This window comes from Oreochromis niloticus, linkage group LG20, assembly GCF_001858045.2.
Source record: "Oreochromis niloticus isolate F11D_XX linkage group LG20, O_niloticus_UMD_NMBU, whole genome shotgun sequence".
Classification (NCBI taxonomy): Eukaryota; Metazoa; Chordata; class Actinopteri; order Cichliformes; family Cichlidae; genus Oreochromis; species Oreochromis niloticus.
In genome coordinates, this window is record NC_031984.2 from 9,236,080 (window position 1) to 9,261,385 (window position 25,306).

At 38.9% G+C, this 25,306-nt stretch overlaps 2 protein-coding genes across 4 annotated transcripts in view; one reads left to right on the forward strand and one right to left on the reverse strand.

Annotated features, from left to right (window-relative positions):
* The first annotated feature begins 245 nt into the window (after positions 1–245).
* Positions 246–22,477, forward strand: rapgef3 (Rap guanine nucleotide exchange factor (GEF) 3). 3 transcript variants are annotated; one of them, XM_005448441.4, is made up of 28 exons: positions 246–381; positions 2,570–2,655; positions 7,127–7,171; positions 10,761–10,867; positions 10,947–11,068; positions 11,631–11,808; positions 11,956–12,040; positions 12,310–12,370; positions 12,711–12,787; positions 12,882–13,028; positions 13,196–13,302; positions 14,332–14,420; positions 14,534–14,612; positions 14,839–14,989; positions 15,105–15,184; positions 15,288–15,318; positions 16,748–16,823; positions 17,398–17,535; positions 17,751–17,848; positions 18,592–18,717; positions 19,472–19,653; positions 20,588–20,678; positions 20,787–20,837; positions 20,950–21,037; positions 21,133–21,197; positions 21,304–21,358; positions 21,528–21,599; positions 21,737–22,477. In XM_005448441.4, exons 2-28 carry the CDS (start codon positions 2,593–2,595, stop codon positions 21,853–21,855), a joined length of 2,583 nt encoding a protein of 860 aa, XP_005448498.1. In that variant the 5' UTR covers positions 246–381; positions 2,570–2,592; the 3' UTR covers positions 21,856–22,477. The 3 variants fall into 3 exon arrangements, with proteins under 3 accessions (XP_005448498.1, XP_025757427.1, XP_005448497.1); XM_025901642.1 differs by lacking the exon at positions 246–381 and adding an exon at positions 1,836–1,979; XM_005448440.4 differs by lacking the exons at positions 246–381; positions 2,570–2,655 and adding an exon at positions 3,417–3,845.
* Positions 22,173–25,306, reverse strand: part of itga5 (integrin, alpha 5 (fibronectin receptor, alpha polypeptide)) — a 33,328-nt gene continuing 30,194 nt past the window's right edge. Inside the window, exon 30 of the mRNA XM_005448439.4 lies at positions 22,173–25,205. Coding sequence (XP_005448496.1) covers positions 25,122–25,205 — 84 coding nt within the window. The 3' untranslated portion in view covers positions 22,173–25,121. The remainder of the gene's footprint in view (positions 25,206–25,306) is intronic.

Sequence of the window (25,306 nt, forward strand, 5' to 3'; positions counted from 1 at the left end):
TGAATTTTTTTCTCAGAAGCTGAGCCTCATATATTTCCTGTGGTTGACTGTAGCTCGTCTACAATTGAGACTGTCAAACAAGAAAACCACATAACCTAGTTCTGATGAACTGCAAGTCACATTGCTTAGATTCAAATTCTGTCTTCATATTCTCACATACATTGCCATGTATCAGTGCTGTACTAAGCCCATGCCCCCGGGCACTCTTTTCAGGACCAATCAGAAAGACACAGGAAGCTGTGTCCAGTAGCACTCCCCGTAACTCACATAAAGTACCCTGACTGAGAGACATATGATAGAAGCGAAGGCTAGAAAAGGAAAGCAGACGAATTAAAGCACTGAAGTAATCAAACTGAAGAATCTTATAAGACTGCGACACTGGTGAGTTACTGATTGCAGAGCAAAGGATTGTATAGAATTGTGGCCGATCATTTGGTTCGTAGTGCTAATTCATGAATATTATATGTCTATTTTAATCATAATATCTTGTGCTTTACAAATCCCCTGCTGATTTGTCTGACAAGGTTTTAAGAATAATTTCAATATATAAAGGCAATTTTCCATCACAGGTATTCCACTTCTAGTTTTCTCCAAATAATATATTTAACTTGTTTGTTACTTTTTAGTATTTAAAACTAAATCGGTAATGTAAATGTCAACATGTGACTGCACAGCGGGGATTAGAAGTGAAAGAACGTGGTTGACAAATGTGAAAGTGTTGTTGTGGGTGCAGAAATATTGTCTCCAACTGCTTTAATATCTTTGCTCATGTGTGCTCTGCTTTCTGCTTCAGCCCTCAATAGACCATAAGGTCAAACAGATCAAATACGTATTTCCCTGTCACTGCTAACTGGCTTGGATAAAGGAAGGAAAATGTGTGTATGTGCACGCACATGTGTGTGTTTAGGTGTATATGTGTGTGTGTGTGTGTATGGAGAGACACTAGACAGTCACAACAAAGACTACTGGCAAAGTACATTCCATGGGTGTGTTGCAGGAAATCCCACTCCCATTCCCGAAGGATCTAAATAGAAACACACGCACACAAATAAATACAACTTTAGAGACAGAAACACAGAGAGAAGCACTGCACATAAAGCAATCCATTATAGTTTAATGGTGTAATAAAATTAAGTCTATAACATTCTATAACTAATGCTTGCGGGTTTTTTGTTTCATTTTGAGCATTCTTTATAAGAAACTGATCACCAAGTTGCTTAATTTCTAAATACCTTGTGAATTGCTTTGCAGGGCATGTGCATCCTCAATAGGGGGCAGCATTTATTTTCAAAGTGCCAGCCTGGAATGTGATATCAGTCGTTAGGCAATGCAGACCTGGGTCCATAAGAGTTCAAGGTGTCAACAGTCTAAATTCAGCTTACCTTGAAACTTGGAGCTTTTTGCTGGTTATATTCTCTGAAGCTAAAACAAGGTCACCTAAATCTGCAAACGAGTTAATAAGATTTGATTTCAATCCCAGGGCCAGAAAGCAGTCACCACTGCTGAATTTTTAGGGTTTTCAGGGTGAAAGCTGATCATAGTCTAAGTGTAGCTTAGGTCTTTTGATATTTGGTGCAAAACATCAATCCCCTGAAAGAATGTTTTTCCCAGTAATGTGCTGCTATTTACAGAAGACAATCAAGACAGTCACTTTTTCAGATGCTATCAACCAGACTGTAGCAATATGCTCTTCCTTATCAGCTAAACTATTGTGTTTAAAAATTCCCGCAGGAGGTCATAAGAAGGAAAACTGGATTCCTTGGTTGGGAACATTCTTTATGTGGCATCAGAGAGCCCCTGTGAGGCATTTTCAAGACACAGAGAAACACTCAGTTTAGTCAGAGAACACAAAATTTATCGACTAAACTTCAGCGGTACTTTCTGTTTGGTTGGGTTTGATTGCTTGGCTACTTTTAAGATTGGATTTTGAGACCGTTGTGACTGGAGTGTTGTCATGACTCGAAGGAGGTCTAAACGTGGTAAGAAATCATTCTTTTTTCTGAACATTCGCAACAAATGAATTCTGTTATACGCAGATTCAAAACAAAGAAAGTTCTGTAGGCTCCAAGAGCCACCGTTCACTCACCACACGATTATGTAACAAGGTTCCAAGATGGAAGCAGTAATGTCTACGGTAAAGGTCAGCAACAGGTGCTGGGCTTTTAATAAAAACATACAAAAGAGGCGGTTTGAACACACACGGCTCACATTGCAGCCAAGCATGGAAAACATGGATGTTCTGGTCAGTGTGTGTGTTGTGGAAAGGTTTGGCAAAGTGACTCAGACAATGAGGTCAGTACAGGAAGGGCTGCCCTGCACTAGAACAATAGCTGGGATTTAAACAATTCTTGCATAACCTTTCCAGCCTGCAGCACACAGACATGATCCTGTTATAACAGAACATGGGAAATTAAGTATTTAAAAGGGTCTCCTTGTCCTTATTTAAGACATCGCAAATTTATATCTGTGTGTTTTGCTATTAACTGAAAAGGGGAAACACTACCTTCCCATTTTTCTTTCTCGACTGTTAAACAATCAAATTATCATGCTGTTTTTTTTCTTCACACAGATTCTGTTCGAGCTATTTTCTTGATGGAGAACTATGTCAGAAGCAACAGTTTTCCAACAAGGCGGCGTACACCAGAGTTGGGGGAAGTAAGTCACCTGCATCTATAAACGAACACAAAAAAAGGCAAAAGTGAGAACTACAGGTGTAAGGCTTGAATCACAGAAAGAAATATTGAAAAATCCATTCAAAACTGAACACCTGTTATGAATTTTATGATTTCATAAAGCTTTAATGGGTACATAACACTTTAACACCAAAGGACAAACACCTGTGAACTAGAACTGCTTAAACGCATTAAGTGTTGTCCTCAAACCTAAATTACTTTCTGCCCTTGAAGTAGTTTATCTCCACATGCAGACCCAGTTGAGCCAGGCAGCTGGACGACCTGATAAGTGTGTGGTCTATACAACGTGCTGCAGCTTATGTGTTTTCCTGAACTACTGTACTAAACAATCTTGATTATATAGTACCTGCATAGAACATTATACCTCCTTTAATACCCCTGACCCCAATGTTTGTATGGATTCACCCATTTTTATTTTTTGCCATAGTTCAGCCAATAAATGATGCAAATTTGTAACAAATAAGCCAGTTATTTTACAGAAAGGGTGCACATTTTTTGCAAGTTACTTGTTTGACTAAGACTTGTTTGAGTAAGGTCTGACATCTTTGAAAATTTCATCTCTAGCCTTCAAGAGTGAGTTTGAGTTGAAATATACACATCATATTTGTCTACTCGCTGACGTCTTTTAACAGAAGGACAAAATGTTAAGGTTCCACATGCACACACACGAGGTCAAGCTAAGTAAGTCAAACACCGTTTATAATTAGGTGGTAAAACTGCCAGAAGAGGCAGTCTCTCTGATGCAGTTCCTTGTGAAAAGCCAAAGTGCGCACACACGCAACGCAGCAACAGTGCGCCTGTGTCGCGAGGGATGGCTGAACAGTACACGACTCGACCTCAATGAGGCAGCAAGATCTGAGTTTGATGCAGGACCTGCCTGGAATTACTAGGAAGACAAAATGCGGAGTTATGAGTTCACACTGTCGCTGTGTTGAGTCGCCGCTGTGCAGTAATGAGTGTGAGACAGGGCTATCCAGACTACTGTGCCGTGAATAATGTGTAGAGCTGCCGAGCTGCAGATCTTCTGACTGGGAAACTTGTTTGTCGGTTGTTTTGATCTGAAACAAGATGCATCTCTTTCGGACTCACAATTACCAAGTGTTCCCGGACCGCTGCTCGGTGGAAAAACAGACAATACGGGGCATCAGCTGGGTATGCCTCTTTAATATTTATACATTTACTTAAGCGAAACGACTGCGGAATATTTCATGGAACATAAGCAAGAATTGCTTTTACTGCATGGTGTCACAATATGCGGATAAGAAGAGATGAGAATGATGACTATGATGGCATCATAATCCACTGTCTTTTTGTATTGACCCGTTCATTTCCAAAGTAACACGACTTAAAGGCTTAACGTTCATTAAGAAAAACTAAATTAAAATGAAAAGCTTTTAAATTCGAGGTGTTGGCACCAAATAGGGCTTCCAAGATGTAATTTGCTTTCTTGCTTTAGTTCATATGAAATCACTGCTGGTAGAGCTACTGCGCTTGTAAAAGACTGTAATCATAATTTGATATGCAAATTGGTATCTCTTAAATGACTGACACATATTGCCTAAAAGGCCCTAAAAGTATCCTTTACGTTACAAGTGAGCTTCGAGATTTTGTGCTGAAATAGGAACGTGACAGAACATTTCTGAAGATCTGGGAGCAAAATGTGTGGTTGTGTGAACAGCACATGTAACTGAGTACAGAACAGTTTTGTGGCATTTCTCTGTTTATTTGATGTCACTATGCTGCCTTTACTGCTCTATTTACTAGTTTTCCCAGCTGTACTTTCTCTGTGTACTAGCCTCAGTATAGAAAACCACAGCAGAAACAATTGCAGCTAACAAGCCTACAAATTAGTTAGTTAGAGCAAATTAATTGACATCAGCATTTTCGCGAGTCTAACTTTTCAAAATTCCCTCTGAATTATTTTGATAGCTTGTTTTCATTGTTATTAATGTTGATGTTTGGGCTATTAAACAGACCAAGGAGTGTGAGCCCGTGTCTTTTGGTTGTGGCTGACTGTGGTGACATTTCTTGCCACTGTCTTAGTTTTTGAAAACCTATCATCAGTTGATTCCGGGAAAATAGATGGAATGTCATCCAATTTAAGCAGCTGTTTTAGTCATATACAGAATTAATAAAATTAGCTCAACCTCAACTATGTAAATCAGCTGGAGTCTCTGCATTTTGTAGATATTCAGGAACACTTCCAAGTAGACTGAAGCAGGTTCCTCTGTTGTTGTAGCAGTTGGCTGTGGTGACACAGGAAGGTAACAAAGCATATTTCATTATTATTATTTACCTCGGGTTAAAAATAGTGCATTGTTTATTGTTCACGTTCCCTGAAACACCCTTGCTCAGTTTACAGAAGAGTTTGTAGAAGAATGCAAAACGAGGGAGGTTTTAGTTTCCAGGTCACAGGAAGACACATAACAGTGCTGAAAGTCTTCTAAATTTACCTGATTTGTAAGTATCAGGAGGCCAAAGACAACGTGCAGAGACTGTGTCCCAAACTGCCTGCTTTTACCAGCCAAATATCAATGTCATACTTCCGTGAACTAGTTAAAAGTTCTGCATGAACAGCAACTGATTGCTTTGGATTTTTTTTTTTACCTTAACACTATGATGCACGACACCCAAACTGCTTAATTAATGTAGAAGGATAAAAATATCAATCTTTTTTTGAATGTCAGAAGAATCACTGAACTGGATAAAACCCAAGGGATATCTTACAGCTGACAAATTACAGAACTTACAGAGCCAGTGACAAGCTACATGACCGTGTTGCAAACATGCTAAATCACCCTAAATGCAAAATTGACAAATGCATGATTTCACATTATGTGCATGATTGTCTTTTCAAATATTATTTGTGCCATACCAGCACATTAGTGGAATCTCACTCTGTAACAGGTAAGCAAGCCTGTATGTTGTATTTGGTTTTACTCAAACCTGTTTAGTTGTTTGGCAGTAGAATGATATCCAATCTTTCTATTCATTGTCGTGTGTTGTTAGTAATAAGCCCTGAAGGTTAAGCTAATTCTTTCTCTGAGCACATGAGGCAGATAAGAGCTCATTTTGCTGTCATCATTTGCAGCATCCCTCCTGGACTTCTTGCTCCTGCACACCAGTGCTGACACATGGACACAATGCAGAAAAAATACCTCACATACATAAGGGTTCCTAAGTGTGTCTGTCTAACAGATATTGAAATGTTCTCCACATGTTTTTAACTTACGAGGCACATTTGTTTTGATTGGCTCATAAATTAGCTATGCTATGCATACGGTTTTATGGAGTTACTGCCATTCAGTGGCAATTGGGTTAAAAGCTAAATTATGGTCCAGTTTTAATGTTTCTTTAAGATCTCCAGACTTGCTGTGTGACCTGATGAGTTTTTTATTATTCAGTTTTAAAGAATGGTAATCAGCCATTCCGGCTAATATCACATGATGTAGCTGCCTGTACAGCAGGCCAAGTAAAACATACCACAAAGTCTGTCTGCAGTAGCAGCGGAGAAACAGATATCTGTCAACGATGTGAAGGGTCACATCAGCTACTGTTTGTTTACATGTCTTCTATGTCACGTGATTACTCTGCATATATACCTTTTTTTGTATTGTTACAACTCTTACAATCCATCAATTCAGTCGAAAGAGTGAGATTTGTATTAGAGTGACACTAGTATATTATTAGAACTGTGAGGCAAGTTGAAACGTAGTGTGTCCTTTATATTTTCAATTAGTTACACTGAAACCAATTACCTTGGGAATACAGACAGACAACACCAGCTACAAGATGGTCATAAAAACATAAAATCTAAGCAACAAAGGGGAAGTCTGACTTGGGCCAAAGTACAAACGTGGGAATGTTGAATATTTTTACATGGTAGGATGTTAGAGATAGCAATGATTTGACTCTTTTAAGTGAGCATTTCAAGAGTGTAATGAAAAAACATTAATATTATCTACTTGTGGCTGCTGCTTCAGTATTAATCTTTAACTGTTCAGGTTTTTCAGTTACTTTTTATATGAAAGGATAGTCTGTAGTTTAAAGCAAATATTTGCTTTAATGAAATTCAAAGAATTAAACCATGTACCTTCTGTTGCCGAGGTCTAAATACTCTTTCCTCCCACTTCATTACACACACTTTACAACCACCCACACCATGTTGGAGACAATGGCACATCACAGGTTGAGATAATGCATCTGTAGTGACCTTCATACCAAAGAAAAGAAAACAATTTTTCGTTCCATGTCGACGGTCCAGCTTGGTTGTATTTTTTTCAGCCTAGCTACAACAAGATTGCCATCAACAACCAGTCCAGCTAGTTCCTGTGGAATGCTGTTCCCAAGCAATTTATTTTCTTTATTTTAGAGGTTTTAGATATGGAGAAATGGTTCACTGGGGATAAAGTATGTCTTTCTGTTTCTCCCAGACTCCACTGCCAGAGGCTCTGAATTCAAAGGACACTATGAAGCAGGTATGTATGCTAGCATTTAACAGCATTTCAGTGTTCTCAGTGGTGCTTTGAAACTCTACTCTGGCCATAAGCAGACCCACAATGTGAGAACAGAAGTAAGATTTAAAGCAGAGTGTAAACACCTTCACCCCCTTCCTGAAAGATAATTTAAGCACATGTGAGATCTATTGTCGGTTGTCACTAATTAGCTGATGAAACTCTAGTTACCCTTTGACAGGTTTCACTGCACTGGTGGCAGTTTTACTGACCTCCAGTATAATTCAGAGTTGCAGAGCTTGCATCCTCTCAAACTGCTGAACTCGTTCTTTTGTTGTTATAATATCCTGCATTACTACTCAACCGAGTTTTTAAAAAACACATTCCTTGCAGGGGCAAGCAGTCCTAAGGAGTCTAAAGAGCACTCCAAGGCCCACAATAAATCGACCCTCCCCACTCTCCTGAGTCCTACCTAACTCAGTCCAGGCCCCTCATGCTGCTTTATCTCAGCTTCTTCAACAGCATGCCAAGTAGTGAACCTTTAAAACCCTGATAAGAAGAATTGACAGGGAAAGTGACTTCTGTTTAGGTTCAGTGGTGTCCCTGTAACAGAAAAGGTAGAAAGAAGCACAAATAGTGCATCTTTCAACTCCTAAATAATCAACCCTGTGAATATTTTTGGGTTTGTAAAGACACAGAGGGAGGACAGAGCAACTGAGCCTGCAGGAGGCATGTGTTGCTAACCTCATTGGGGGTTTTTTGTTATTGTTGCTTAGCAAATGTTGGCTCCCAATTCTAAAAGTCAGTAGTTGATGATAGCACTCCACACATAAGTGTTTAAGGCCACTATTATTGTCTATAATCTATGAAAAGCTTTTTTTAGCTGTTTGTTTTTACCCATGTTTGTGGTGTATATGTTTGCTGAAGAAGTGTGGGGTTGTTGTTTTTTCTCACAGAGAAAGAGAGGGGTAAAAGTCAGCCTAAAGATGAAGCTGCTTGTCAACTCACTCTGTGTTCCTCTCTAGCTGCTTCTCACACAACACAGCCCACTGAGGTCAAAGAGAAAGTAGAGAAATGTCTCGCCTACAAAGGAGACGTGCAGTGATAGCTGCACTCATCAATATTCCACTGAATGAGACAAAGGCATGAAATTAAACATTTTAAAAGAGCATGGCTAATGGTTTTAGTCACAATCAGATTTAAGTAAAAAAGGATAAGACAGAGAAAAGATAATCCAATTGAGCTGTGATAAAGACTATTACAAGCTTCTCTCAAGCATCTGGCATGTTTGAGTAAACTGTACAAGCTGTAGAACAGCTGTTCTTTGCCTGGCCCTGCAAAAATTGGCTGTAGTAATTTAGGATCACAGATGAAAATCATTTCCTTGACAATTTGAGTATAATCCAGTATTGATCACGTGAGTGTTATACTTTACATATTCAGTCATAAATCACCTAATAATATAGGTTCCTGACTTTAAAATGACCTAAAAAACAGAATAGTGCCCTGTCATGAATATATTATGGCCGCCTGTCCAACGGTTATAGATGGCATATACATCACTGCCAGTTGCTACGCACAGGCTGAGTGTGTGTTGTACTCTGTGTCATTGACTGGCACACCTGTGGGAAAAATGTTTGCTCTTTAATTTCACTCATGAGAAACAGTTACATGTGTGTTGTAGTTCTCAGATAATGGGATTAGACTGCCTAGTTTAGGAAGCAGACTCAACAACATATAGTCAGTAACCGAGTGAATTACAGAAATAGAAAATATTTAATGAAACAAGTTACTCTATTTTCTGAATCTTCACATGGCTCTCAGGTTTAGCTGTGTGGGAGTGTGAGTGAGAGGGGCTCATAGTGATGTATGGCTTTTGATATTGTTTTTGTAAGGAATGAGTTAGGTAATGGAAAGTCGCCTCATCAAGAAAATAAGTTTGGGAGTTGACAGGCATGAGAATGTGACTGCAGGAGCCCCAGGGGAAAATGGGCCTCTGGGAATACAAGTGACCTCACGACACACTAACTTCAGCAGGGCACAGCAGAGGCCTCAGGACACATTTACTCTCCTGATGTCAGGTCTGGGAAGAGGCCAGTGTCAGGGCGATAGGTTAAAGTGTACACTGTGCCCGCAGCTGTTAATTGCATTTTTAAATTAGAATTAACAACTTTGTGTGAACTTGGATTTACCAAGGATGTGTTATGGCCCAGTTTAAATAGGGAAAACCAATGGCTGTGTTGGAGTCATTGAGGCATGATGTCAGCAGATAAGTCAAACAGCAGGTGGTTTTACATCCTGAATGAATTCCCTGCAGGAAACAGAAAGTAGTTTCTGTTCCTGGCCTCTTTGAATTGCTTAAGAAAAGAATATAGGAAGTAATCCATGTTGGATTTTGTGTGAATCTCCAGGTCACCACCTTAGACAAACAACAGTGTCTAGGGGAAAATCCGCAGCACAAATAGGCAACAGCCTGTGTCAAGCGTGTAATCACAAGACCTGTGGGAGGTATCTGGGTGGGAGTCAACCAGGGAGGCGCAAAATTAAAGTTTGTGCGACTGTCAGTCATTGAGACAGTAAATATTGTTGGGTGGCAGTTTAAATCAATTCTTTTATGTGCAAAATACAGAGCATAAAGCTTGAGAATGTCTAAAATTGGAGAGCTGAATTTCAGCCACAAACAAAGCACATTCTTGTTACGTAAGCTTTGCTTCTGCATGAGTGGCTGGCAGATCTTTGTGTGTTTAAACCTGACCTGAGTGTGTTATGTGCAGCTATGTGTATTTGTATTACCAATATTGTTGGGACTATAGGGACAAAAAGAAAGCCCCCATAATCTCACTAAATTTGAAGATTTGAGTTTAGGTTAAAGTTATGGTCTAGGTTAATGCAACCCATTATGTTATGGTGTGTGTGTGTGTGTCTGTGTGTGTGTTTGTGTTTGTGTGTGCGTGTGTGGTCTGTTTGTCCCCATAACAGCCCTTATGGGGACAAAATGCCTGTCCCCATGAGTTTGAAGGCATTTTTGAGATTCAAAATGTGGTTTTAGTGTCAGAGTTACAATTAGGTTATGGTTAGGTTCAGCCATTCATTTTTGATGGTTAGGGTTGGGGTAAGCGGCTAAGGAAAGCATTATGTCAATGGGATGTCCCCACTAAGATATGAAAACAGGACTCTGTGTGTGTGTGTGTGTGTGTGTGTGTGTGTGTGTGTGTGTGTGTGTGTGTGTGTGTGTGTGTGTGTGTTGAGAATGAGTGGTGGGAACATCAAAGCAGGTTAAAAGGAAACTAGTTGAGAGTTGTCAGACAGTTTGTTGTTGCTCTGTGCTAGGCAGAGTCAGAAGCTGGAAAGTCAGTGAAGTTTCAGAGCCTTTAAGTTTGCATCTTTAACACCTATGCACCTATGCAACCCCCACAAACACTCCATTACACTTCAACACCTACAGAAGTCTCCACACACAACTTTGTTCAGCACTGAGGGGAAAATTGTCTTTCTCACTTTCACAAACACTTGTTTCTTTTGCTGACTTCGGCCTTTCGCCATCCCAAAAACTGGCCGAAATTGTGTTTATAAAAAACACAACACCCTTATCGATCTTTTCATGTTTATCAAGTTTCTCTCAGATCGCGTGGTGAAGGCAGCCAGATCAGTATATAGTGTCATGATTGAGAAGAACCCTGGTCTGATCCGAGATAGAAAGCATCACCTCAAAACATACAGGTACCTATTCTGGCGATGTGATTTAGTTCATGATTAAAAGTACCAGTGTCTCTAAATTACATGCAAATTTCTCTCATAGGCAATGTTGCTCCGGTAAGGACCTTGTTGATTGGCTGATGACCCAAAATGAAGGCCTCCAATCAAGAAGTCAGGCAGTGGGAATATGGCAGGTCTTAGTGGATGAGGGAATACTTCTCCATGGTAAGAGCTGAAGAGCTAAGTTTTGAAGAATTTTGTCTTTTGATGAAAAATAAAGGAAGGATACTTGTCATGTGTTGGGTGAATTTAGGGCTTCTTGTAAACTGTAGATGAATGTGGAATAATGTCCAAACAAATTACTTTTCATGTATTCTGATGATAATGCTTTTGGCAGCACTTAAAAATGTCCCAGACATGGTCGAGTATCTTGAAATCTGGTGACCTAGTCTACCATGGCATTTGTTTTGCATTGTTATTTCACTCAGTCAAGTGTTCACTAACCACTTAAGCTCTTTGGATGAGACACTGTCTTCCTGGAAGAGACCACTCCAATCAGGACAGAAATGCTTCATCGTCAAATGAAGGAACTCACTCAGAAAGCATTTGCATTTATTTCCATTTATCTAAAGTTTTATAAATGACCGGCATAAAACTTATCTAAAAACTTACTCATCGGCCTTGTTGTTGTTTCTAAAGCAACGTGTGTGTTGGAGTTGTCTCACCGCATTCTTGCAATTTATTCAAAGGGTTTTATTTTCTCTTCTGTGTTTTGTCTCAATCAAAGTGAAACATGAGTTGAATTTCCTCGACAAGGACACACAGTTCTACCGCTTCCAAGACTCCCAGTTTGGACTTAACCACATATCGAATGAGAAGGATTCAGAGGATGAACTACAGGAAGCTCTGTCTCTGCTGTCTCAGCTTGGTCCTGATGCTCTGCTCACTATGATTCTACGTAAATGGTCAGTTTATTTAGTTGTTACATAAGCATTATCTCAAGATAACCTGTATTGCCAGAAAGCTTCCTACAACAAATTCAAGGTGCTAGCAAAGTTAGAGTGTTTTGTTTGTTTGGCTTATTATGTTCTTCTTCTTTCCTTTTTTTACAGCCCCAGTCAGAGGAGTCCCGAGGACTTGGAGGTTATCTACGAGGAGCTGCTCCATGTCAAGGCTGCCGCACATCTCTCCTCTTCAGTCAGTCTCTATAAATTCCCCTAACATTTTTAAAGGCTCTACATATTGATTTTTTTATGTGAACTGTTATCAAGTTTTCATGATAGTTAACCATGGATTTTATCTGATATATTTTATCCATTTTTAAGAGAGTATTTTATGCTACATGAAAGAAATGTTAAAAATAAACTGGAAATATGAAAGTGAAAATCAAGAAAAACTCATTTACAACAATGATAGCAGAAGGTATCAGTGCGCTTGTGCCTGTTCTTGTCCTACTGTGCCTGTAGGTGCGTAAGGAGCTGGCAGCAGTGCTGGTCTTTGAATCACATGCCAAAGCTGGAACAGTCTGTGAGTTTACACAGCTTCATTGTGTTGCTGAATCACACTATAATACTGTTCTTATGCACAGAAAATACCATCTTTTTCTGTGAAACATTCATTGTTTCCAGAAAGTAAGATTAAGACTATTCAGACCGTCTAATGTTATAATTAATTTCTTTGTTTACTGTGGGTAAGAAGGTCATCAGGTCTTTTTTGTCTTCAATCCTACCCATTTCTTTAATGTTAAATCCATATTTAGTCATTTTTAAGGAAGGTTCTCTCAAGGTGCAATCTTCTAGGAGTTGTAATGGTTAGAAAGATATATGACTGACTGATGTGGTTTCTTTCTGCCTGTTTTTTAATATAGTGTTCAGTCAAGGGGATAAAGGAACCTCTTGGTACATCATCTGGAAAGGCTCTGTAAATGTGATCACGCATGGGAAGGTAAAGCCAGTGGTTCCAAATTAATAAAACTCACTAACTGTCTCTAATAAAACACTTTGCAACTGCAATAGCTCAGAGTATTGTGTGCATATAGGGTCTGGTGACTACTCTACATGAAGGTGAGGATTTTGGGCAACTAGCTTTGCTAAATGAGCAACCTCGAGCCGCCACCATCATCTTGCGAGAGGACAATTGCCATTTCCTTCGTGTTGATAAACAGGACTTCATAAGGATCCTCAAGGTTCGTTGGATTTCCTCTTACTGCATGTTTATCACCACAAGTTGTCTGTCAGACATCGGGTGTTTACTGAACACATGTAGCCCCGTGTGACAATTTAAGAGATGTGAGAGTCACACAGATTTTCAAATATCTTTTCAAACTGATTGTCATCCTTCTCTGTCCTTCAGGACGTGGAGGCTAATACAGTGCGACTGGAAGAGCACGGGAAGACTGTGCTGGTGTTGGAAAAGAGTGCAGACTCGACCGAACAAGGAGGAGCAGGGAACAGCAGCAAGTAAGCGACTCTGACCTACTAACTTCTATAAAATACTGCAATTAATTTACAAGTAGGTTTATGATCAGTGTGGGCTGATAATGCATGACTCTAATACAAACACTGCCACTGACAATAAGTGATGATTACATACATCTTTTTTTAAGATGTGGCTAACCGTTTATTAATGGAGCACTACCTAACACTCATATAACAGGTGGACTTTAACCCTGCCTTTCTGAGTGACTTGTTATCAGTCTTGAACCACTTTATCAAACTTGAAGGTCAATTAAGTTGATGCAGGACTCTTATATAGATTACGTTTAAACCACTTTCCAAGTTTCTTCTTGCTACTTGTAAATCTACACAATTGAAAAGAATATTTATTCTCTGAACATTGAGTCCTTTTTTATGCCCTCAAATTCAGTTTTGAATTGAATTTTATTATTAAAGCAATCATTTCAAAACAGTTCAAGGCACTTTATATTGCATTGTAGAGATCCTTTGATGTTGGAGAGAAAACCCAGCAATCAGACGATCCCCTATGAGCAAGCACTTGGTGATTATGGAGAGGAATAGCTCAGTTTTAACAGAAACAGGGAAAGAATAGAGAAAAAAGGAGAGCATAACAAAGTATGGGAGAGAGTACACAAAAGTTAATAACATGAGGTAGTGTCATGTAAAAGCATCATGAGCGAAAGAGGGGTGTGGAACTTAGAGATGTGCTGGAAGGTGAAGTGTTTTAAGCAAACACAGTAAAGCTATGATCTGAAACAGACAGAGCGCTATTGTCTACGCGGCTGTGATATACAGCTAAGAACTTCAAAGTGTTGTAAACACAGTCTGCTAGACAAACTATGCAATGATTACGTCAAGAGACTTTTTGTGCTTCTTCTTTTTGAGGAGATAAGTCAACATTTACACAACAAATACTTTATAATTAATTTATTGCTTTATTTTACAGAAATAGTTGTGCAAGTATGTGGACCAATGTAAGGCAAACACAAGGTTTTGAAAGGTATTCTTTCTTTTCTGTCTTGCTTTTTGCAGGTACACAGTTATGTCAGGAACACCTGAGAAAATCTTGGAACACCTACTGGAAACAATAAAGTTGGAGTCTAATGGAAATGATGCTCTAGGTGACACTGTTGAGATTACAGATACCTGTTTTCTGTTGTTGAAAAATAAAATGTTCAGACCAAGTCAGTCCTGTTGTAATCACTGTATTGTGGTGATGATTGTGTCCCTGCAGATTGTTGTGTGAGTGACTTCCTGCTCACCCACAAAGTCTTCATGCCCTCCAGCCAGCTCTGTCATGCACTACAACACCAATATCCTGCAGTGTCAGTTATACTGACAACAGTGATGAGCACTGACAGTATAAGCTAGTGTTGTTTATGAGAATTATTATAGTCAGACGAAGCTGTATTATACTGTATGTTTGTAATATAATGGAATTATCAGTGCATTTTATTACAAGAATAAATTGTCATAGTTAATATTGTTTTTATTTTGTAATTAAGGTCTTATGTGTTATACCCTTAACCAACATTGCACTTACCAGGCACAGCTTGCTGAGGGCTCAGAGCAGGAGAAGACTGCCTATGTTCTCAACATTAAGCAGAAAGTAGTAAAGTTAGTTGGCCAGTGGGTGGCACTGTTTGGCCTTCACCTGAAAGAAGACCCCATTGCCTTGGACTTTCTGGAGGTGAGATTTTAGGCTCAAAGTCATAAATTAAATTTTTAGACATATCACTGTGTGATTTCTGTGTCAGTATGTTTTTGTCATCAATCTTTTTATTTTAATGTTGGGGTTGAAACAGAGATTAAAGAAAGACATGGCAGCGAATTCACAACTGTTCAATGTGCTGAAGGACTTCAGAGAAAGGAGGAGGACAAAAGTGTACGTACTATCTGATATCGTTTCATATTTCTTAACAATTCACAAGTCATAGATATTCTTGGCATACTATTTAACACTTTTTAATTCTTCTATACTTTTTCAGGTCGGAGAATGGCTATCAGTCACTGAGCAGGGTAAGTTATTGACTTTGCTCAAAAGTGTGTGGAAACAATGTGCAGGTTTCTGGCACAACTTCACCTACTTCAAAGGTGCATGGAGAAGAGCAGATGTCTTGAGAGGCTGAAGCTCCAGCAACACTTGTAGTATGAGGAACAACCCATTTTTCAGAGATATCATGCCCAAGAAAATTCTCTTACAGTAGCATTTGTAACTCCTTAAGGTGTTCCTTAACTGGATCATATTAGAGCACTTTTTTAATAGTATGCTTTCTGTGGTTTTAAACCAGTTCTCAATCCTTTACCATATTTTGTCACGGTCCTGGGTCAGTGACCAAGTGTTTTGGATTTTGTATTGTTATTTTTTATTAGTCTTTGGTTTCATCTTGGTTCCTGTATATTACGGTGTGATTTCGGTTTTGTATTTCTAGTTCTTAGGTTTTGGTTCCTGTGCTCCTCATGTCTCTGGTCCCTGTACTCAGTGCTCCCTCTGTTTAGTGTCTGGTCGGTGTCTCTGTACCTGCCGTGGTCCCGCCTTTCCTGTCTAGTCATCCCTGTCCTTATGTTCCTGATGTACCATATCAGTATCGTGTGTCAGAGTCTGTGTCTGTAAGTTCTGTCTGTGTGTTTCCTGATTTACTTTGAAGGTCCGTGTCTCAGGTTAGTGTATTCTGTCTTGCTTCCCTTGTCTCGTCTTGGGCTATTAGACTCAGGTGTGTCTCCCTCCTGTGCACCACTTCCTTGTTACCGAGTGTGTGTATTTAGTGTCCGTGTCTGCGACTACTCATCGTCACATCGTACCCTCACCAAGCTGTGTGTTCTGTCTCCCTTACCGGTTTAGCTTATGTTTGTATCGCTCGGTTTAGTTCAGTTTGTGTCCAGCAGTAAAGCTGTTAAAGCTCACATCTGCCCTTTTCGAGTCTGCATTTGGGTCCTCCATCCCTGCCTGCCTGCACACAGCCATGACATATTTAATTTGTTTTGAGGGGGGGCTCATGAGCATATGACCAGTCAATCCTTGGTGGGATCTGACATACGTATCCATTGGTGAATATATATGCTGAATAATTTTCTATTAAAAATAAAATTTCCTCCCCAAAAATACACATTTGAGTGGATTGGTGCATATGTATACCAGGCATATATCACAGCTTGTCTTTTCTACTTAAACTCTCTACTTAAAATGCGTTCTATTTAAACTTGTGTCTGCAGTATACTTTTAGTAACCCTGACAGACGCTAAAGGCCAAAATGCCTAAAGTTTTTCTTTATACTACAAGTCCTACTGGAGCTTAAACCCCTTGGGATGTTTGCGGAAAAGTGTGACAGAGTGTTATATCAGAAATCAATTTTAAGGAGAAAACTGTTTGATGAAATGTCTTTCTACTGCCATTAGAAAGTTTAATGTCTCTTATGTGTCACTGAGTCGCTTTTTATATTATCGGCAGAACCACCAGTTTGACTGGTTTTCAAACTTTGAGGAGTCAGTGGGGAGGGTACAACCAATCAGAGCACATGATAAAGGTGAGTAAAGCTCAAACACTACAGCTGGCAATAATCAAGAAAATCAAATTCCCAAAATAAGGATAGAAGTCTAGTGGGGGATATTTAAAGAAATGAAGAAAGGAAACGACTGAAATTGATGGCAAATCATACACAATAAACTTTTACACCTATCTTTACCAACAACTTCAAAATCAAACCTGGTTAAATTTGTGTCTAAAATATAGCTAAACAGTATAAACAGTTTTGCTAGATTTTCATGTTTAATGTTCACTAAACATAATGAATATAAACTTGGTCACTATATGCATTAAATATCAGTATGGAATAGTAAAACTAGTCAAAAATGTTTTAAATGCTAAGCTGAAGTCCATATCCAGGTTAGAGTTAGTTTAAATGAACACGTGAATGCCCATGATGACAGATGTTGGGAAAAGGGTTTAGAATCAGTGCTTGTGACGTGTGTATCACACAATATGTCAATAAAGGACGACGATCTCAGTATCCAGTAACTTTAACGGGCGCCATTAGTCTTTAAATTAATCACCAAATTAGCATGATGTGACATTTTATTTTCTGTCCTCTTCTGATTTAGTGTTGTATGAGATCTACAGGCCAGACAACAAACCTCTCACTCTGATGCTGCCGGTGAATACATCTGTACAGGAGATAATGTCAGCATTAGGAAAAACTGGAGAAGATCATGTCCTCATCAAAATGAACTCCACAGGAGGTGGGAGGCATTAGTCATATGTTTTTGTTTTGTTTTCTAGAATCAACACTTATTTTTCATTAAAATAATCAGTTTTTCGTAGATTGCTAGACTAATGTACCAACAGATGAGTAATTCTGTTTGTCATCAAACCTATGCTGTGTTCTCAGAATTTCAAATGCTCTCCTTTTTTTTATTACGGTGAAAATTACTCTGTTTCCTATGACTGCGCACAGAAAGAGCTCAGCTAAAGCTGGATGCTACTGCAGTCTACACCGCCCTGGGACTCAACGAGAGACTGTTCATCTGCACAATCAGCGAAATGGAACAACTGGTGAGGATTTGTTTTCTTCCATAACTTCTTTATCGTTTTTTGGTGTATTTAGTTTATTAAAACACACTTATTAAAATACATGAACTCGTTGTCTGTCTGTCCACCAACTCCTCCTACACAATCAGGAGTTGAGCAACCAGACTTGGAAGACAGGTACATCCTATGTCCTTTATCTACATCAGATATTGCTGCTGGTTGTTATCTATATCAGATATTATGATGTTGCCTAGCAACCAACTATCGACAGGCTAAAAGGATCTGTTTTCTGCATTTATGCACGTACAGCACCTATGAAAACATCCTGTCATTTTAATTTGTAACAGTAACATCTCATTTATAGCCACAAAAGCTGAATCATACACAATATCATTATGTTTCATAGCAACTACCTAGCAGCCAAACCTAAAACAACCTATATTATGCATTTATGTACCTGCAACACCTAATAAAAGCATCATGTCATTTTCATCCCACAGCTGAGTTTCATCATAAAGTACTGTAGCATGGGCATGAACTAGTAACGATTAATATTATCCTGTTATATTTCATAGAAAATGAGGAGGGGATTTAACTCACCGGATATATTCTAAATATGTTTGTTGTTTATTATGGTTTTTCATATTATGGTTTTGTTCAAAGCAGCATCCCCAACCATAAGGCGAGTCATTAAATGTTCACCTCAACAACATTGTTCCTGATGATTTTCATTCTCTCTCACTGCGCCGTCTCCCTCTCTCTGTCAGACACCTCTAAAGGAGCAGCAGGGTCCAGAGCAAGGAACCACTGACGTCCTTGAACAGATGTCTTCTAAAGACATTGCCAGTGAGCTCACCAATTATGACTGGGAGTTGTTCACTGCCATGCACGAGGTAACTCGGCGGCTATGATTGATGTTTCATTTGATTTTACCAATCGACTGCTTCAAAACTGCTTCAGAACACTAGAGTATTAACTAGTAATTAACTTTTAATTGCGATGAATTTGATTTATATAGCATATTTTACAAAATTGTTATTTCTATGTACTTTATATTGTAAGATAAAAGCCCTACAACATTAGAGAGAGATACACAATGATCTGGTAACCCCCTTTGAGCAAACACAGCCTGACGGGAGTGAGAAAGAAGAAAGAACCATGCAGGAAGGAGAAGACTGTTTTAGTGGCGAGGGAACCTATAACAGCATTTCCTTTTTCTTTTTGAAGCCTTTTTGTTTCTCAACAGTGTCTTTGCCTGTTGTACATTCTTTATACATGTTCTGAAACGTTCTGCATTTGTTTATTTTTTTCTCTGAATTGTTGTTTTTGTTGCATTTAATGTTGTGTATTTCTCTTTGTATTTGTGTTTTGTATCTCATGGCCTCTACAGTTGTTAATTTGCTCACTGACATACATAACCAAAGCTCAAAGTAGCATTCATGCAACAAAGAACTTTGCATGACTCTCAGACTTTACCACCTTTTATCTACCAGTATCATCTTTGCCATCAGATTATTTGTGTCATTTCCTGCATGCCTCACATTTCTGAAGAAACAAAAGATACCTGTAAAAGACTTCCTGTCTGCTTATTTCACGGTGTGTTTAAATTATGTCAGTGGTTGTGACTCATTGTCTGTGTCTCGGCAGGTGGAGCTTGTCTACTACATCTTTGGGCGCCACAAATTCCCTGGAGCCATCACTGCTAACCTGGAGCGGTTTGTGCGTCGCTTTAATGAGGTGCAGCACTGGGTACTGACTGAGCTGTGCCTATGCGAAGACCTTGTGAAACGTGCTATGCTGCTCAAGAAGTTTATCAAGATTGCTTCAGTGTAAGAATTAATTGCATAAACTGTACATTAAGCCAAAGCAGGTTGGCTAGTCCATCAGTTTGGCCATTGAACAAATAAGGATCTCAACAGTGAAACCTACTGACCTCATGCATGTCGTGACTTTTTACCCGGCCCTAAAAGGCTGATGAGGTGTTGTCGTCACTCCACTGGGTGGGTGGCGTGGACAGTCAAGTTTGTGGATGTGATAACTCAAGAATGAGGCAACGTAGGATTTTGAAATTCATGCCATAGGTGCACCTACTATAAATCTCGAAGAAGTTCAAATCTCAGTGACCTCAGCCTCAAAGTCAATGTCAGAGTGAGTAATGACACAACAAGGAAATCACCTACGACTTTCAGATTCATATCATAGGTGCATCTACTTTACCAGTCAGCAGCTCATAGTTTAGACTTATTGATTGAAATCTCAGATGGTTTGGTGCAAATGTTTGGCATTTATGGTTCACAGAGAAACCTGTGAAATACGTGCACCGGCTGCACATTGCTTTGTGCAGTGGAGCACAGTCATGCAGGAACAGAAACAGGTTTTCACCAGACTGTTCCCACAACATTTGAACCACTGAATTGTGCAAAATGTCTTAGTTAGCAGAAGCATTAAGATTTTTGTTCTTTGAAACTAAAAGATCCAGGCCAACTCATTTTTTAAAATTCACTGAGGTCCGGCCCAATACGTTTTTTTGTATATAGTATACGTTTAGAAGAGTTAGCATGGTCTTATACCAAAAAAAGAAATTGATAAAGTAAACATTAATATCCTGCTTAATACATATATTGTAATCATACAGGTATTGTCACTGTGAGTATCCGGGCAGGACCTTTGTACTTACTTTTGTCCCCCCATCTTAAACTTTGACATCCAGCATCACTTCAAGGACTGCACTTTATTTACAGTCATGTGTCCTCTCCATCACAGATTAAAGGAGCAGAAGAATCTAAATTCATTCTTTGCTGTGATGTTTGGCTTAAGCAACAGTGCAATTCAGAGGCTTTACAAGACCTGGGAGGTGAGAGCCCCCTTGAGGCAACAGTGATGATAATAATAAATGTTCTGCCACACTCACTAAACAAATACTTTAAAATTGACTTTGCAATGTTTGGCTTGTCTGTTACAGAGAATACCCAGCAAGACAAAAAGGATTTACTGTTCTCTCGAGAGACTCATGGTAAATTATACTATGTGCTCAGCTTTGAATAAGTTTTATAAATGTCCTAAACAATATATTTTCTTTAAGGTTTCTAATGGTCTGATTGTGCTATGCTCGCTCATTCTGTTAGGACCCTTCACGCAACCACAGGGCGTACAGACTGGCTATAGCTAAACTCAGTCCTCCTTACATTCCCTTCATGCCTCTGCTGCTGAAAGGTAACAGACACCAGCAGTCAATAAATCGCAAATCCACTGAAAAGTTTGGTTATATTATTAGGATACTAATTGCTTCTGTCCCTTCCTACATCTAGACATGACATTTATCCATGAGGGAAACGCAAACTACGTAGACAAACTGGTCAATTTTGAGAAAATGGTATGGAAATGTTATTCTCAAATGTTGTTATGTAATTATTTCCTTACAAATCATATCCTAAGTAAGAGACTGACTTGAAGAGTTTCCTTTTCTCACCTTGTCGTAGCGAATGCTTGCCAAAACAGTGAAAATCGTTCGAGGATGCAGAAGCCAACCTTATGGTAAGTGATAGTTTGGCAGCAAAATGATCGGCCCCCCTGACTTCATATCTTTGAGACTGTATGCATTCAGGAAAAGTTGGAAGTAATTCACATGCATGTTGGAGTAAACACATATGATGCAGGTTTGTGCATACATCAGGTAAGATAATGTTTTATTTCCCCTCTGCAGTGGCTTCATCTCCACAGAGAGGCCTGGCAGATCGTATGTTTCTGGAAGGCGCTGCTACTCGCTTGTCTACATGTAAGCCACATCTCTAATGCCATTTGGCAGGTTTTAGTATTTTCTTCCTAAGATCTATAGAAGGTTCAGTTTAACCTTGATTTTTGTACAAGAACGTAAACGTATGCAGACTCTGGCATAATTTTAATCTTTTCCAGATTCAGATCATGCCCTTCCTCTGCGGACTTCCACAAACATCCGGCACTATATCCAAAACCTGAAGGTGATTGACAACCAGCGCAAGCTGACGCAGCTATCGAGAACAATCGATTGCTAGAACATATGCCTGAAAATATGCAAGGACTGTGAAACTGAAGCAAAATCACAGCCGAAAAATGAACTCTGTATAACGGAATAAAACCTCCAAACTCATCTCAATTAGAGGTGGGAACTGGACCTTTGGAGATGTAGCACCCCATGGAAATTGATTGTTACTTAAGGAGTTTGGACATTACTGGAGAAGCATTCTGCACAGCAAAACATTGACAATGAAAATGGGCTCTGTACACAGAAATGAGCTCCAGTGGCCCTGACTCTGTGTTGACAGGACTTGTGGTTATTCAGAAAGCCTTATGTCACACTGGTGTCTAAGCATTTCAAGTGATCCCTTCAAAAGGCAATGTTACAACATGATGTACAGTGAAGTATTCTTGTCTTTGGTGTCAAAATTCATTTTGTGAAGTTTTTTTTATACTGCTGTCTGTGGAAGAATCACATTGTTGGTTCCACAAAACTGCCATAAGAACACATTCTCCAGATCTGTGCCACAATTAACCACTTTAGGTCAGTGCACAGCACAAGTGTTTTCGCATTAAAAATATTGTATCAGATCATGTTTGGCACTAACTGACATGCATAATTTCGTATATTATTTTCTAAATAAATTATTTTCCCACTAATGTGTATTTAATGACAGTACAAAAATGTTTAAAAAGGAATCATTTTATTTAAAGTACAAACCGTAACAGGTAAAAATTGACCTTCAAAGAGCCCCCATTCCACCTGACATAAAAGGGTCTCCCCAATATGGGGTGAGGATATTCACAATTCTCCATCTTATTAATATTTACAACACCTTTTTGAAAGTCCTGGAGAGTGGAAATTGGCTAAGACATGTAAATAACAAAATGAAGAAACCAGTGCTTTCTCCTGATGTAACTGAGGAGGAAGAAGTAAAATGATCCCATCATTATAAATAATGATTTTCTGTGTTTCATTTAAAAAAAAAAAAAAAAAAAAAAAGTCTACTGACTACATTTTAGGATAAAAGTAATTTTTCAAACGCAGATTTTGAGGAATATCTGGAAAATTGTAACTATCAACTACGAGGGGATTTATGAAGAGAATTTAATGAAGCAAACAAATGCATTGCAGACGGTTAGGATGATGCTGTTTGGACAGGTGCAACACCAGAGCACATACATCACCAAACTATTTCAGCATACCAGAAATGTGCTTGTATTTTTATGAAAATCTATGCTACAAAAAGTGAGATCAGAAAGGTCCTGCAGTGGTGAGTACATCTGAAGTGGGAAAAATCCTTGAAAAACAAAAACTTTCACACCTGAAATAATGCTTAGTGAGAGAAAGCAAGTGAACCACCAACAAAGGATTTGGCTACATGTTCATCACATACCTTCGCACGTAAAGGTCTGATTTATCACAAATCAATCACAAACAAAACATAAATCAAAAGAAAGCACTGTAATATTAAAACGAGTGAATATAAATATTGCACTTCCAAACAACATGTAGTTCCCAGTGCCTAGCTGTCATCCCTTTGTTAGAGGTATTTATGCTATCAATTTTAAAAGTAATGCAGAACTGATTAAGCTCAATTATCTCAAGCTACTGATGTGATTGGCATAAAAAGGACTAGGCAGTGGGAAAGGTAATAAGACAAAAACAAACATTCATAAATATACCATCCACACAAATGCATGTATTCATGAAATCTTGCATGTATACATGTAAACACACACAACTGGAACGGTAACCAACAAGCACTAAGTATTTACATTAAGGACACATTAAACTTATGCACATGTCAAAAGAAACCAACACGAGGCATTTTAACGTTGCGTCCCTGCAGCCTTTGGGTGTGGGATGGCTTCAGCTACTTCTCATTTTAAGCATGGGCAGCGTTTACACAAAAAAGAGAAAAAAAGAATAGAAAAATACAGTATCTCACAGCAACACACATTTTATGCTGAAAAAGAATCATTCTGCCTTCAGCCTACTGTCAAGGCTACAGGATTGCTGATTGTCATGTCTTCAGTTTAAAAAAAATATATCATTATATGCTTATTTCCTCCACCGTAAGCACAATTTGCTTCATTTAGGCTTCCATCTTGAATGAACCCAATCCAAACAAAGCAGGAGTAATGACATTAAAAATAAAAATAAATCTTGAGAACACTGCATTTTGACAGAAGCACCACACTGCTTCAGGCCTTACATGAGGTTTCACAGGTCTGTGGTGGTTCCAGTCCCATCCCAGTCGACTACACAACAATGACATTGCCAGCATTGGTAACTCTCGACTCAAACATACAGGATTTAAACAAAGTGATCAGTAGGAGTCAAATTCAGAACTCAAAGGAAGGTCAGTCAGTCTTTGGCGTCTTTGGAATAATATCAGTAGATTTCCTTTGAGTGCAAAAACAACTTAACCCGGCACTGTCCACCGACCTGAGGCAGAGAGAGATCAGTTCCATGGACGGGTGAGAAATGTCCATCTATGCATGTTTTTTAAAATTTCCGGAGTTGTGGAGTGGTGGAGCATATCCCAGCATGCACTGGGCAAGAATCAGCACCTCTGACTAGTTGGGATTTAAAATTACTTAAATTTTAGCAAAGGAATTGAATTACAATTAGCTATGAAATCTGAGCTTTAAAACAGGTTTTGTTGTTAAATATTTGTCGATGTAATGTTGCCTTTACTAAAGGCAGATAAACAGTTTTCTAAATTTTTGTCAATTAAATGTGTTTAGGAGATATCAGAAGAATACTTTCAGGCCTCAGCAGGCAGCATAATTCACAGCTCCTAGATGCCACAAACAACATGTGGCCATATCCTGTCAGAGGCAGCAATCATATCGTATCATTAGCACCAATATAAGGCAGTTACAGGGAAATAACAAAATGATCCATACCAAGAATCCATAAAATTAAACCCATCTTCCTGCATCTGCAGGTTGACGGTAGCCTGCATTTCTTCTGCAGTCATTTTTTTGTTGTACAGTCCAATGTTAGCCTTATGCATTGACACAAGTTCCATTTGATAACAGTCCAACCCTGCCAGCAAAAAAGACATAAATTAAAAATAGAAAAAGAAAACATTCATTTGGCTTGGAGATCTTTGGAGTTTTGTCTTCCTCTAGTGCAGCACAGTGGAGTTCCAGTAGTCTTTCTTTCTTGTAACTCTTCAACTGCTTTTTTTTTTTCTTTTCCTTTTTTTAAATCCACTCTACATATTCCACCACAATTCTCCGTTGCAATCATATGGCCAGGTACTGTGGTTTTGGTAGCTTTGGTGGTCTTTTAGGCCTCAGAGGCAGCCTGCGGTTTGAGTTCCGCTTTCTCCATGGCAGTGCCGTAAGGGTCAGATCGTTTGAAGAAGCCCAACTGCAAGAAAAAAACAAAAACATTTCAGAAATGCAGGAAACATAAATGAGAACAGACATAATCACCTTCATTGATCTTTCAGATTAAAAGAATGCTATGAT